Below are 15,609 nucleotides of genomic sequence, written 5' to 3'. Positions count from 1 at the left end.
TGTATGAACTCAAGCTAATTTGCATCTCATTGCCAATCCCAACTCCTCTGTATTTAATGCCTGGCTCACGATGCAATTTTCTGTCAGATTGATAGTTGAATCGATAATTTCTGACAGGTCCACTCTGATCTCCGATTTTTGTTATCGATTTTTTGATCACTTCTATACAAAATTAATCGAAAACCCGATCAAAAATCAAATCTGATCTGTCATAAATAATCCATTTGACCTTGAATTTGATGGAAAATTGCATGGTGTGTAGCAGGCATTAGGGTGGCCACTAATGATACAATTTGCCAAACGATTGTTTACAAACTATACTTTGTATGAACGATCGGAAATTATCGTTTGGGACCACTAATGGACAAAAATCTCCTAAGCAATTAATCTGATCGGATTGGTTAGGCGATTTTCCCATTAGTGGTCACAAACAATTTCCAATCGTTCATACAAAAAATGTAAACAATCGTTCAGCAAATTGTAGTGTTCATGGCCACTTTAAAGGAGACCTCAAGTGAGTTGGATATAGAGGCCACTAATTTATTTTAAGCAATGCAGATCAGGTGCTCTGACTCAACCTCCCTGGCGGTAAGCCCGTGCTTACCGCTCAGGCCCTGCTGGGCCGATTTGCATAATTTTTTTTTGCTGCACGCAGCTAGCACTTTGCTAGCTGCGTGCAGTGCCCGATCGCCGCCGCTACCCGCCGATCCGCCGCTATACGCATCGCCGCAGACCGCTGAAATTATGCGGGACATATGACAGGAACGGGACATTCGCGATGTCCCGCTATGCGGGACATATGAGTGGAAAGGGTTAAAGTGTTTTATATACACATTGGGCGCCTCTTTACCTTCTTCGTTGCCTTACTCCCATTGCTCTCTAGTGAGGGGAGTTTCATACACCAAACCCAAGGTGGAATTCCACCACTGCAGAGTTTAGAGTGCATGAGATTTTTTTCAAGAGAGCGACCGCCTCCAGGATTGCTGGTATACCCGAGCGGAGTCGGGTTTAAGACACTCCACCTGTCTGAAGTGGTCGGTTGCCCCCTTTGTGCAACCCACCTTTGTGAGTATCCAATTGTCGAACACCTATACTATACATTTATCAACCTGTGACGTACTGCACCATTTGGGCTCCCGTTGTCTGTGTTTTTTCCCCAGTATTGTATACTGCCCCATCATGTGGCACGCATCTCCCCTATATAGCTATGGCGGGGGGGGGGGGGGGGGGAGATGGGGGTACACCATTACATTACCTTACCCACGGGGCATTGGTCCTCTGGCCACGGGCCGAACAACATGCGCCATCTTCTGAAGCCGACCATTTGTAATTCCTGGCAGGGGTCATGCTTCTGCCGCGATGCATGCTGGAAGACGTATTCTGGCAGAGTACAGCACAGTACTTACAGCTCCCAGACTACATCTCCTAGCATGCATCACCGAGGGCGCATGACCTACGACAGGCATTACAAATGCAGTCAGCTTGAAAAGATAGCATGTCATATGGCCCGGAGGCCAGAGGCGCAATACCATGTAGGCAAGTAATGGTGCTACCCAAGATCCCGCACCCCCTAGGTTACAGTGATTAGTGTACTAGGTTATTGTTTGGCTTATCTAGTGTCACAGAGAGTTACAGATTAAGATTAGTTTTATTTTAGGTGGTAAAGTATGTATTAGGGTCGGGGAGGGATGAAGGTTAGTGTTTCACATAGTTTGGAGGTTTTGGCTATGGTACAGTGTTTAGGGGACTAATTGCATTACCACTGGCATTTTATGGCCACAAACTTCTCTGTGCTAAAACAAATTGTCCTAGTACAAAAAGACAGCCCAGGCACAGTATCGACTGCTTTATTGTTCTATTAACCCATGCCCATGTTGCAAACAAACACATATTCCACATATGCATGAATTTCAAACCTGAGGCTGGAGATGGTGGTGGGGTGGGATTCGGGTGACCAAGGGGTGAATAGACGGCACAACAGCCGTTTCGTGCAGGTGTGGCGCTTGTTTAAGTGCTCGTTGTCCACGGTAGTGGCGGCATGGCCGGGCATCCGAGATATCGCTCTTCAGCCCCGCCTACTGCGTCGCCATTGGCGCAGCAAGTGAGACAGTGTCATTAAGTGAAAAAAAGTGCCATAATTGTGCAAACTTGTGTCCAATACACTCATTGTGAACATAAAAACATCATACAAATCTCAACAATAGAACCCTTTGTGACAACACTCTGGGCCAATGGCGAAGCGATAGGCGGGGCCGAAGAGGGATATCTCGGAAGCCCGACCGTGCCGCCGCTACCCTGGACAACGAGCACGTGAGCAAGCGCCACAGCGGCGCGAAACGGCTGTTGTCCCGAATCCCACCCACCCCACCACCATCTCCAGCCTCAGGGTTGAAATTCATGCATATGTGGAATATGTATTTGTTTGCAACATGGGCATGGCTTAATAGAGCAATAAAGCAGTCAAGAGACTGTGCATGGACTGTCTTTTTTGTACTAGCATCAATTGTGTGTTTTCACCGTATAACCAGATGCATGTCTTTTTGCTGATGCAACTTGCCGCAGAGCTGGTGGGGTGAAGTTTATATATAGAAAAACTGGATGCAGATGCAACCCTCTGTCCCTGCATAGCTGAGTGCAGAGTGAAAGTTTCTACATTGTACCTACTAAAACAAATCGTGCTGGCATGTTGGTGCTGACATACATGTTTTTCTTAGCTTGTGCTAGATTTATTAAATGCCTCCAACTAATACTAAATATAATACTTCCATTTCATTTGATTTAATTGTGCACTTGGTAAACAAGGAGGTGCAGTGGAAAAAAATCAAACTAAAATGCATAGTAGGACCTTTACCTGAGGCAGCTTCCACGAACAGTATCTCACACAGGCTCCAACAAAGCTCCATGGCAGACAAAATAGAGAGCTAAAAATACATCAGAAATACCAACATAAAAATATATTCTATAAATTAATTCTGCATTTGCACCCCATCCCATAGTATTTGCACTTAATTTATCTGTCTGCGTTGACGACTTTTTTGTACTCTTGTTCCCCAACAATTCAAGATCATAATGGCAAGTAAGCTCATGGCAGTGCAGTCAGTACATAAACTCATCAACTCCAACTCCTCAACTTAATGTTACCTCCAACTCAGACTCCTCATTTTTAATACATGAGCGCATTTTCCAGAATGAATGGGAGAAAAGTACAAGAAATTTTAAAGCTACAGGCAGTCCCCGACTTACGAACGACTTTTTTCAAATTGGACTTTTTTTTTTTTAAATCGATTTTCTCAAAAAATACAACGAAAAAATGGCTTTTAAATTTGCATAAGCAGGTACAGAGGGCAGAGGTGACACAGAACGGGACACAGAAGGGGACACCGGAGACACGGGGGGGGGGGGGGGGCACAAAGAAGGTACAGGGGCCAGAGGTAGCACATTGTTCCGACTTAAAGGTAACCTTAAGTCAAAAAAAAAAAAAAAGTTTTACTCACCTGGGGCTTTCCTTAGCCCTCTGCAGCTGATCGGTGCCCTCGCCGTGTCCCTCCGATCCTCCTGTCCCCGCCGGTGGCCACTTCCGGGTTTCGCCGTCACCATTCGTCAGGCTGGGAACGCAAGTGATTCTTCGCGTTCCCAGCCACAATATATGCCCCTATGCTGCTATTGCGGCGTTCCTTGCCGCAATAGCAGCATAGGGGGATATATTGTGGCCAAAACGCAGCGTCGGGTGTGAAAGGTAAAATAAAAGTCTATGGACTTTCATTTTTCCTTGGTTAACGCAAAGTTTCGACTTTGCGTCAAAATGCAGGAAGCGGGCTCTAGTGTAAAATAGCCCTAAGAATGGTCATCAACAATTGTTTTGCAACGTCACGCTTCCTTGCGGACGCATACTCTGTTCCATGCGAAATGCTCGCGGCCATATTGACAACATGTCTTTTAAACCATGCAACCCCTCCACAGGATGGTATGTGGAGTCACACAAGCCTTTCAGATTGTGGCGCCATGCTGGAGTGCACTGCCGCACTTTTGAATGCATCATTTCCCTTCAGTTTCGATAACCGATAGCTATTTCTTGGCCCCGAGAGCAGCATCTGTGCAAAAATAACATAGATGGTATAGGTGGATGCAATGCCCCACAAATTTCCTCTAAGAGGCCACAGCATTAGTCTGTTAGTAACTCAAAGTTAAAGTGATACTGTAGGGGGGGGGGGGTCGGGGGAAAATTAGTTGAACTTACTCGGGGCTTCTAATGGTCCCCCGCAGACATCCTGTGTTGGCGCAGCCACTCACCGATGCTCCGGCCCCGCCTCCAGTTCACTTCTGGAATTTGAGACTTTAAAGTCAGAAAACCACTGTGCCTGTGTTGCCATGTCCTCACTCCCGCTGATGTCACCAGGAGTGTACTGCGCAGACACAGACCATACTGGGCCTGCGCTGTGCGCTCTTGGTGACATCAGCGGGATCGAGGACACGGTAACGCAGGAACAGTGGTTTTCAGACTTTAAAGTCTGAAATTCCAGAAGTGAACCGGAGGCGGGGCCGGAGCATCGGTGAGTGGCTGCGCCAACACAGGATGCCTGCGGGGGACCGTTAGAAGCCCCGGGTAAGTTCAACTCATTTTCCCCTGACCCCCCTACAGTATCCCTTTAAGTTTAAGAGGCATAGATTATAAGGGTGACCGTCTAAATAAGTAGAAGTAGTATGAGTATCGCAACCCAATTAAAATGTGCAATTAAGAAAACCCGCACAAAGAAGCAAAAGAGTTGTCGTGACAAAATAAAAAATTAGGCTAAGCACATATTAGGTAATCAGGTCCCATTATGCTAAAACCTCATGTAAAGCCTATCAGAATATTAGGCAACACTTAGAACACAAGATCAATTCATATTTGAGTTGCAAGAGCATATATTAAAGTGTAATAATGGAGTTCCCTATGTGTTGACAATGTATTGTACTGCCCACGTTTTGATTTCAGTGAATGTTATATAGTAAATTAAGAAAATTCTGTTCCTGGTGGAAACCATGTCTTTTGTCCACAGTTTAGGCTAAATCCTGATGTAATTTCTGCCCTTTACTTTTTTTTTCTTTTCTCCTCCAATCGCTGAGTCACCTCAGCCTTGCTTGTAAACACAAGTGAGCAGGGGATCATGTTTCAGATAAGCAGCTAAAAAGGCAGGGAAATAAATATATTATAGATAAAAAGAACCACCAGCTTGCAACTGTTTGGCACGGACTATTAAAGGGCCAGTGCTCCTCAAGTATGTGATAACGCCAAACCATAACAGCAGAAAAAGTTTTGAAAGTTTTGAATGCAGGAGACCATCTTTATCACTTAACCTCCTTAGCGGTAACCCCGTGTGTGACACGGGGTAAGCCGCCGGAGGGTGCCGCTCAGAACCTGCTGGGCCGATTTAAATAATTTTTGTTTTTGCTGGATGCAGCTAGCACTTTGCTAGCTGCACCAGCACCCCGATCGCCGCCGCCGCGCGCCCGATCGCCGCTATCCGGTGCAGCGCGCCCCCCCCAGACCCCTGCACTGCCTGGCCAATCAGTGCCAGGCAGCGCCAATGGGTGGATCGGGTCTCCCAATGACGTCCCGACGTCGGTGACGTCATCCCGCCCCGTCGCCATGGCGACGGGGGAAGCCCTCCAGGAAATCCCGTTCTTTGAACGGGATTTCCTGATCGCCTATCGCCGGAGGCGTTTGGCGGGGCTGGGGGGATGCCGCTGAGCAGCGGCTATCATGTAGCGAGCCCTGGGCTCGCTACATGATTTAAAAAAAATAAAAATTAAAAAAAAAACTGCTGCGCTGCCCCCTGGCGGTATTTTTCATACCGCCAAGGGGGTTAATTCACTCAGACCAGCTGCTGTTGAAATTTGATTTTTATGGTGACAATGCCACTTTAAGCTTAAAGACAACTTTGGTAAGAAAAATAGAGGCTGCCATATTTATTCGCTTTAACAAAATACCAGTTGCCTAGCGGCCTTGCTGGTCTATTGGGCTGCACTAGTGCCTGAACAACACCAGAAACCAGCATGCAGGTAATCCAGATTTGACGAATGTCAAACACCTGATCCGCTTCATGCTTGTTCAGGGTCCATGGCTAAAAGTATTAGATTGTAGAGATGAGACAGGCACCATCCACGTAAATATAGGCTCTTTTATTGGCGATAAACAGCTGTCATAACAAAGTTTCAGGGCAGCCGCCCCTTTATCAAGCTGAGCTGTTCTCTAACCGCTCAGCTTGATAAAGGGGCGGCTGCCCTGAAACGTTATGACAGCTTTTATCGCCAATAAAAGATCCTATATTTACGTGGATAGTGCCTATATTTACGTGGACAATTGAGCCAGTGTGCAGCTGGTTCAACCGTGGCACATCATTCATTTTCTTTGAGGAAGTGCTCCACTACCACTACAAGGAATCTGGCTAAAAGTATTAGAGACGGAGGATCAGCAGCACACACAGGCAACTGGTATTGCTTATAAGGAAATAAATATGGCAACCACCATATCACTCTCACTACAGGCATCCTTTAACTTTGAGTCATCGACGGTCTAATTCTGTGGCCTTTAAGATATTTGCGGGGCGTTGCGCCCGGCTAAGCCATCTCCATTATTTCTCTGCAGGTGATGCAGCTTAATGCTGCTCTCTGGGCGGAGAAGTTAGACATGCAGGCATTGAATAGCCATAATAACCGCTAGGCGACGTTTACGTCGCATGGTGGTTATTGCCACTAAAGGGAGAGGACATACCCAGAAGTGGAGCATGCGTCACAATCTGGGAGGCATATGTGACACCACATGCAGTCCTTTGAAGGAGAGGTTGCATTGTTTAAAAGACATGCCCTCGATATGGCGGTGAGCATTTTGCCAACATGGGAGCATTTTGCCAACATGGAACAGAGTATGCGTCTGTGAGGAAGCACAAAAGCGCAAAACTATTATTGACCACTCTTAGTCCCTGTGTACTACTGCAATAGGACTGTCTGTTTATACGCCTGAATTTGATAATTTGCAAATTGAGAAGGCAGAAATGCTGATTGGTGCCCACATCACTTTCTTGAAATAATAAGAAACATATTGAACAACGTTATAAAAAAAATGTCCTATCAAGGCATTTTAGGAATTACCCCAATCAGGATCCCAAGGGTCTTGAGTTGCGTCCGATAGAACACATTCCAAACAATAATGTGTTAAACGGACTTGTACATTTAAGAGGCAGAGAAATGTATTGGGTCTTCAGGCTGCAGTGTATGAAGACCTCAATACATGCCTTGAACAGAACTTTTGATTACCTTTAAATTGACTGAAGAAGAAAAAAAACTCCTTACCCCCCCCCCCCCCCCCCCCCCAAACTCCTGAATTCCTGTCTGCATTATTTTCCCCCCTCTCCCAGCCTCTTAATCCTGCCCCTCTTCCATTTCTATCCCTAGTAGCCTAAGTGCTGTATTGGCTGGCCCAGATGTCTCAGCTTAGAATTTGCTTTGGTGTTTAGGCCATGCTAGACACAAACTGCAAAGACTGAGTCCCCCACTAAATACCTTTTTAAGAGGCTTCTATAGGGATTATATTCCTGCAATGTTTGTATATGTAACTATGATGCAAACTCTGACAGGGCAGCATCCCAATGCTAGCTGCAGATGTCATTTATAGCATATTGAGGCTGATGCATACTATCCTCTTGTTAGGCATAAATACCAGAGCCCTTCCACTTTGGACTTATGCATGGATTGATATATTGATACATTTACAGTAGCAGTAAAAAAGTATGTGACCCCTTTGAATTGTATGGATTTCTGCACAAATAGGTCAGATCTGATCATCTAAGTCACAACAATAGACTATCAAAGTCTGCTTAAACTAATACCACACAAATAAAAAAAAGTTTACATGTTTTTATTGAACACACCATGTAAACATTCACAGTGCAGGTGGAAAAAGTATGTGAACCCTAGACTAATGACATATCCAAGAGCTAAATGGAGTGAGGTGTCCAACACCTCCACTCTCATCTCATTGAATGGTTACAATTACTCTGCCCTATAAAAACTTACAACAGTTTTGAGTTAGCTTTTCCCAAGAAGCATTGCCTGATGTGAATGATGCCTCGAACAAAAGAGCTTTCAGAACACCTACAATTAAGAATCGTTGACTTGCATAAAGCAGGGAAGGGTTATAAAAGTATCTCCAAAAGCCTTGCTGTTCATCAGTCCACGGTAAGACAAATTGTCTATGAATTGAGAAAGTTCAACACTGCTGCTACTCTCCCTAGGAGTGGCCATCCTGTAAAGAGCACTGCAAGAGCACAGCGCAGAATGCTCAATGAGGTGAAGAAGAAATCCTACAGTGTCAGCTAAAGATGTACAAAAGTCTCTGGCATATGCCAACATCCCTGTTAGCGAATCTATGATATATAAAACACTAAACAAGAATGGAATTCATGGGAGGATACCATAGAGCAGGGGTCTCAAACTCGCGGGCCGTTTGCGGCCCTCGATAGAATATTTTGTGGCCCGCGCCGGTAAAAGGAAAAGAGACACGGAAGCTAACTATTTTTGCCTATTTTACCTTATAGGTCGCTTCAGTGCTCCTAAGTAATCGCCGCATCCCGCCGCTAAACGAGGGCTGCAGAGCCCCCAAATCCCCCGGGCAAACATACACGACTGCGCTGAGGGGCAGAGCTTCCAGCTGTAGCTCTGCCCCTCCCGACGTCAATCACCGCACGGATCGCCGCCTCTCCCTGCTCCTCTCTGAGAGGGTCGGGCAGATGCGGCGATCCGCCGCGATTGACGTCAGGAGGGGCAGAGCTGAAGCTGAGTCTGATTCCCATTGTTCCTGTTCTGGAGTGGCCAAGTCAGTGTCCTGACCTCATCTCGATTAAGATGCTGTTGCATGACCTCAAGAAAGCGATTTACACCAGGCATTCCAATAATAATGCTAAATTTGAAACAGTTATGTAAAGAGGAATGGTCAAAAATTACTCCTGACCGTTGTGCACAACTGATCCACAACTACAGGAAACGTTTGGTTGAAGTTATTGCTGCCAAAGGAGGTTCAACCAGTTAGTAAATCAAAGGGTTCACATACCTTTTCCACTGCACTGTGAATGCTTACGTGGTGTGTTCCATTAAAGAACGGAAACAGTATTTGTGTGGTATTAGTTTAAGCAGACTGAGTGTCTATTTTTGTGACTTAGATTACAATCAGATCACATTTTATGACCAATTTGTGCAGAAATCCATATATTTCCAAAGGTTTCACATACTTTTTTTACTTTATTGGACTTTTTTACTTTTTAATGTATATATACATAGACACACACACACCTCGTGGAGTTATGGATGTATCACTTTTTCTATATAATCTTTTAGTATATATGCGTTTATGGTTATACATGCATTAGACATGACATAGAATGAAGATTCAGACTGTACATGTAGAAGTGTAAAAAGTTCTGAGCTTCATTCTCCAATTGAAGGCACTTTTTAATGACCTGAGGAAGAGTCTGCGATACATGAAGCATGTAGTATTTGTAGAAATTGTCAATAAAAATCTGAGCTTTTCGTCCAGCATCTTATTGCAAAACCCACACTTATCTTCCTTTTACACGTTTTTAAATTATTTTATGTTCACCATGGGCACCTCCCTAGTCCTTTATAATTTTAACACTGCCACAGTACATGTTTGCACGGGAAGAGGGAGAAACATACTAAGAAAACTACTTTACTGGTATCAGGTATAAACCAAAATGTTGAATTGGAGGGCATATCAGGAGCAACATCTCAGTACAGTAAATAACAGTACGGTAAACTAATCAAAAAATAAAACATCAAAAACCATTCAGTGTGAAAATTACCGTATTTTTCGGACTATAAGACGCTCCGGACTATAAGACGCACCCAGGTTTAGAAGGCAAAAACCAGGGGAAAAAAAATACTAAGCCTAGGTGCATCCATGGTCCAGGAGTGTCTTATGGACCTTTACCCCCCCCCCCCCCTCCCCAAGATGTCTCTAAATTACACTGCCTAACTTCACTAACCACTGCAGCCCCCACTAACTATACTACATTTCACAAATCCACTGATACCACCTTCTCCAGCTACACTACACTACACAACACAAACCCCTGCTCTCCCCCAAAACACTAGCTATGCTAACCACTACAATATAAATGAGATCTATCTCACCTATCCAGCCTGGGTGGCATCTGTTCCCTGCTTCAGTAATAAACCTGTCCCCGCAGCAATAGCCCGATGAGTTTTCCCCGCATCAGCAATGAGCCTGTCACCACAGCGAGGAGGCAGCAGCTCAATATGAAGTTTTCCAGCATCAGAGTGTCCGTCGGAGGAGGCAGCCACTTGATACAAAGTTTCCAGCATCAGCCAGAATGTCCGTGGGAGGAGGCAGCCACTCGATACAAAGTTTCCAGCATCAGCCAGAATGTCCGTGCGAGGAGGCAGCCACTGGATACAAAGTTTCCAGCATCAGCCAGAGTGTCCCCGCAGCGAGTCAGCAGCAGCCCGACCTAAAGTATTTCCTGAATCAGCGTGATCAGAGCAGTACAAAGACACCTTCAGCCGCTATATCGGCAGAGTCCTCTGAGGCTTCCATACTGTGTTGTTTACTGGCGCCCTCCAATCACCCGCAGCGCACGTGCGCGGGGTTATGGGCTGACACCAATAAACAACACAGTATGGAAGCCTCAGAGGACTCTGCCGATATAGCGGCTGAAGGTGTCTTTGTACTGCTCGGATCACGCTGATTCAGGAAGTACTTTAGGTCGGGCTGCTGCTGACTCGCTGCGGGGACACTCTGGCTGATGCTGGAAACTTTGTATCGAGTGGCTGCCTCCTCGCACGGACATTCTGGCTGATGCGGGGGAACTTTGTATCGAGCGGCTGCCTCCTCGCTGCGGACACTTTGGCTGATGCGGGGAAACTTTGTATCCAGCTGCTGCTATCATCGGACACATGCGCCCCCATATAGGTAAAAGCTGCATTCGGACTATAAGACGCAGTGACTTTTTCACCCCACTTTTGGGGGAGAAAAAGTGCGTCTTATAGTCCGAAAAATACGGTATTCAACAGGCCAAATACATTTTCACATCATATGTAAAATGTATTTTCTGGGGACACTGCTACAATAAATGAGCCAGACTGAGTAACATGAAGGCTCTATGTACTCTCCAGAGCCTTCCCTCTACTTAGGTCAGACTCCAACCTGAAGTGATTTGCTTCACTTCCGGTTTACTTTAAGACCGTTTCAGGATGTTGCCTTGCACTACAGTTAATTGAAAACTAAAGTTTATTACTAACTAAACCCTCTGCCACACCTACCTGCTCTGAGTATTTATCAACTTGGGTTGCATCACACGTGGAATCTGAAAGGAAGACAAGATATCATGAAGATGTTCTAGAATCAGAACAATAATGCGAATATACACACGTGGAAAAAGGGCAGTATCTGGACACACCACATCCTTGTATTATGAGAGAAGCTAAAATATAGCACCAAAAAAAAAAAATCAGTTTCCTTTCTTAACGGGGGGGGGGGGGGGGAGAGGGGGAGAGAGAGAGAGAGAGAGAGAGAGAGAGAGAGAGAGAGAGAGAGAGAGAGAGAGAGAGAGAGAGAGAGAGAGAGAGAGAGATCATTTCATAGCGTCACTACACAGCCACTCATCACCCCATTTCTTTTTTGAAGAAAATGTCTGTTGTCGGGTAAAGAAGGAACGAAATAGAAGGGTGCATACAGATATATACAGGGAGTGTTGCTCAACAATTGTTTTCACCCCTTAATTGGGGCGTCGTCAGGAGAAGAGAAGTGCACAAATCAATCAGCCCAAGTCACAGCTCTGACTTGGGCTGATGCTGGGGGAATTTTTGTTGGTTGGTGGGGGGGGGGGGGGGAATTATGTATACTGTATTTTGAGTTGTGCACTTCTCCTGACACCCCAATTAAGGGGTAAAACAATTGTTGAGCAGCACTCACTGTATATATCTGTATGCACCCTTATATTTAGTTCCTTCTTTACCCCAGCTACACCTTCTGTGACGACTCACACCTGCTTTACTGGCCCCTATGGGGTCATTAGTATCTCAGTGATAGACAGCATTACTCCTACCACAGTATTTCCTAGGCAAGCTGTGGGAGCTTGATCTATCATATTTATACAGGTCGCCTTGACTTATGTGTAGCCACAAACAGTGTGGAGCATGGTGGGATGAGATAGCTACACCTCACTTGATTGAATAGGTGGGGTGGGATCTGCAAAGACCTTCATCACCCACAACTTTACACTACCGTCTAATAATATGTGGTAACGCACAAAGGTATCGCTACATATGAGCATTCATCGTTTGCTTTTTAAGACATTTGTCTTCACAAGTGGAGGGTACTAACAATCAGACACCCACCACGTGTAAACTTTTATGATTACCGTTGTAATTATGTCCTTTGGCCTGAGCCCCCTATGGGCAAAGTGTGATATTGACCATTCAATGACAATGTATCGTATTAAACCGTCATGCTTTAGCCTATTAATGGCAACATGACGTTTTAATACGTTGCACGTTCCCGCCACCGCTCCGCGCGCTACCGCTGCCGTTTCCGTCGGGATCCCATGCTAAGTGATTGGGGAAGAGGACCGAGCAGTCCTCTACCCAATCGCAATACCTGGAGTGAATGGGCGTAACCGCGAACAGCGGCCACAAGGTGAAGTGATCACTTCCTATAACAGGAGAGTGTTCACTAGCACCATCTTGTGGCCAAAAAGTATATTACACATACAGGCACATACATAATATGTACATACACAATATTAATAAAATGAATTACACTTCCAAGCCTCCCCCTCCCCCCCATTAAAAACGCCTGAAAGAATGCTCCAGAGAACAAATTGTTACAGAAATCGTCAATTTCTATGCTCTAGTGCTGCCCCTCTTCAACTGCAGCCCAGGTTATGTTGTGGTCAAACTGCCTACAAGACTAAACAGATAGGACTTTTTATGCCACAATCTGGAATTGTTCTGCAGGATGTATATTGTTGTTTTTGCTTTTGTAAACTGCAGGTTTATGTGTGTGCGTGTATCTCTCTCTCGGTCTTCTACTTGAGCTATGTATTGTGTCAAACCCATTCCGGACATGACCCAGTCATGCTTGACGAAATAACCAACTCTGATTCTGGATAAGCATCCCCTGCAGAACAAAGAATGTTATCCAACTCAAAGATAGGGGGATATTTAGGTAACCTGGATATTTGAAAGGTCCCCAGTGTGTAGCGGTGGTCTCATTTTAGGAATTATATTGGCTCTAGGTAGGAAAGGGTTAGATCTAGTCAACTGAAAAATTGTGGACTGTAAAAGGAGGTAAAGCCTGGATTGCGTTGGAGGAGAACATTGCCCTACCTACTCACCCTAGTGCTTGACATCACCCTGCACCCCCTGCAGCTAACCTGCAGTGTCAGTTCTAGGCTGTCACCCAAAGGATTGAGTCCCAATCCTGTGTAAACCATAAATCAAGGCGCCTAACACCATACATTATACCAAACCACTATGGAATTTCTGCTGTGAGCGCCACCTGAACCAATATATATTATTGTCATTACAATCAATTGCCAACAGGTCGCTCATCAGCATAAACTTTTATAAGGCAAAATCCTCTTAACTACTTTAGGATCGTGCTAATTGAAATCTATGTCGTTTTGATGGCTACCTGGCTGCCAGGGTGTAGACTAACTCACCGCAGCTGCGCGCATCTGTTTTCGTCGCTCCCGCTGATCTCACCACTGAATCCCCACTGTCTCCCGTCGCAGCTCACTTGCTCTGCCTATCTATATGATGACAGAGCTCTGTGAGTCGGTCAGGAGCCGATTTCATTGGCTCTTGGCCCTGTCTTTCAATGTAAGCAACTCCCATTGGCTTACATTGAAAGACAGGGTCAGGAGCCAATGAAAGTGGCTCCTGACTGGCTCACAGGAACTTGGTCAGAGACGGCAGAGTGTGTGGCCCAGATTCAACATGCGGCGGGTATGTGCAGCGAGTCGTCGGGATTCCGACGTTTCTGTACCAGCGGTCTCTGGTCTTTAGGGGGGCAGAGACCACTGGTACTTATGTGGTTAAAAACATATAAAAACCCCTACAATGCCACCCCCCCTTTCCCCCAGATCAGAGGGCTTTCTTCCCCTATGACCATCATACATTAGTCATGCAATCTATGCTCACACACAAACTGGGCTGTCTGCTGGTATATAATCCAACTTCTTGCTTCAACTTCCACAGTCTCCGCTCTCAAATTCAGCACATAACGTGCTATCCAGCACAATGCAAGCCACGGATTGGACTAAACAATTATTCCGTTATTGAGCAAGTGACAGCTATTGTAATCAAAAAACCAGTCACAGCAGGATTCTATTGATGTTACTTCGCCCAATACATCATGACTTACCACCTCCGCTTGTTTTAGCAAGGGCGGCAGTGACGGGTGCAGGCTGTGCGGAGCATCAGCTCACAGCTGACCAGCTTGGCTGCTCTGACTAGCAGTTGTAAACAAGCAAAACAGTGTGACAGACTGCAGCGGTACAGCTCCAGGGGCCACTCGAAGACGGCATCTCTTTCCGTAGCTGAGGCAGGACACTTTCATGCGAATGACCAGCTTACGCAACAACAGAAACATTTATTTTGCCAAGTACAAACTTTTTGGGGTTGTACCTGAATTTTTGGCACATTCAGGGTCAGTGGTGGTACAGTACGATGGACATATAGTAAAATATACATATAGTATACAGTAGGCATAACATACAGTTAAGATACCTAGACCAAACATGTAGCATAGCAGAGAAGGACGAGCAGGGTTGTCCAAGTGCTATGTGAGCGGAGCTGCCACACTTATTTGCAGCGCTTGACTGCTCTGCAGCGATTCAGGTGCCCGTGTTATGTCCTTGGAAAGGGATAGTGCAGAGAGAGATAGGGAAAAGAGAGAAAAAGGAGAGACTGAAGAGAGAAAAGGAGACGTAGAGCTAAGAGAGTGGGCAAGCGGCACAGAGTCCTGTGTTGCAAGCGATGGTCTGCTGTCTGGTGGCTTGGAAGGAGATCCGCTGTGGCTGCACCAAAAAGTTAAAAAGAAAAATTCAGCCCCCCACTTGCGGCCTAGTCCTTTGTAATGGGATCTGGAGGCCCTTAGTCTTTCCCTGTATTCGCCTATGGTGTACAGACAGATGTGGCAAAATCCTGATGGCTCAGTGTACCCGATGGATCAACAACTGAAGGGTGGATCCGGGGCACGTGGAGGCCGAAGTTCACATGGGTAGCGTTCAGCTGCAGGTCACATTGTAGACCAGAGAGCAGCATCACCTTCGAGGCCCAGGTCCCCTGTACCTGCTCCACGAGGATGAAGGAATGAGAGCCGCAGAGTGCAGCTGGTGCCAGTGGGCAGCCTGTGCGTCCAATCAGTGGCTTTGAGCAGATAGCGGGTAAGCCAGGCTGTGGAGGGCAGCAGGCTGAGTCGGCTTATGTCCTGGCTGGCTGCCGTTGAGCTGGCCAGCAACTGGCGTGGTGACCCTCTTGGTGAGGGGGTGCAGGCAGTATGTGGTATCGGCGGCAGACAGGCCTGCA

General features: G+C 46.0%; 1 protein-coding gene across 1 annotated transcript in view; it reads right to left on the bottom strand.

The window, feature by feature from the left end:
* The window catches only part of NUP85 (nucleoporin 85), a 203,380-nt gene that overhangs the window by 122,314 nt on the left and 65,457 nt on the right, over nt 1-15,609 (bottom strand). Inside the window, exons 5-6 of the mRNA XM_068261938.1 lie at nt 11,338-11,381; nt 2,852-2,921 (exon numbers count right to left, since the gene is read on the bottom strand). Of these exons, the coding sequence (XP_068118039.1) occupies nt 2,852-2,921; nt 11,338-11,381 (114 nt within the window). The remainder of the gene's footprint in view (nt 1-2,851; nt 2,922-11,337; nt 11,382-15,609) is intronic.

The sequence above is a fragment of the Hyperolius riggenbachi genome, chromosome 12 (genome assembly GCF_040937935.1).
Source record: "Hyperolius riggenbachi isolate aHypRig1 chromosome 12, aHypRig1.pri, whole genome shotgun sequence".
In the NCBI taxonomy this organism is placed as follows: domain Eukaryota; kingdom Metazoa; phylum Chordata; class Amphibia; order Anura; family Hyperoliidae; genus Hyperolius; species Hyperolius riggenbachi.
The sequence above is the reverse complement of the archived record's forward strand: the minus strand, read 5'-3'. Positions and strand labels throughout refer to the sequence as shown.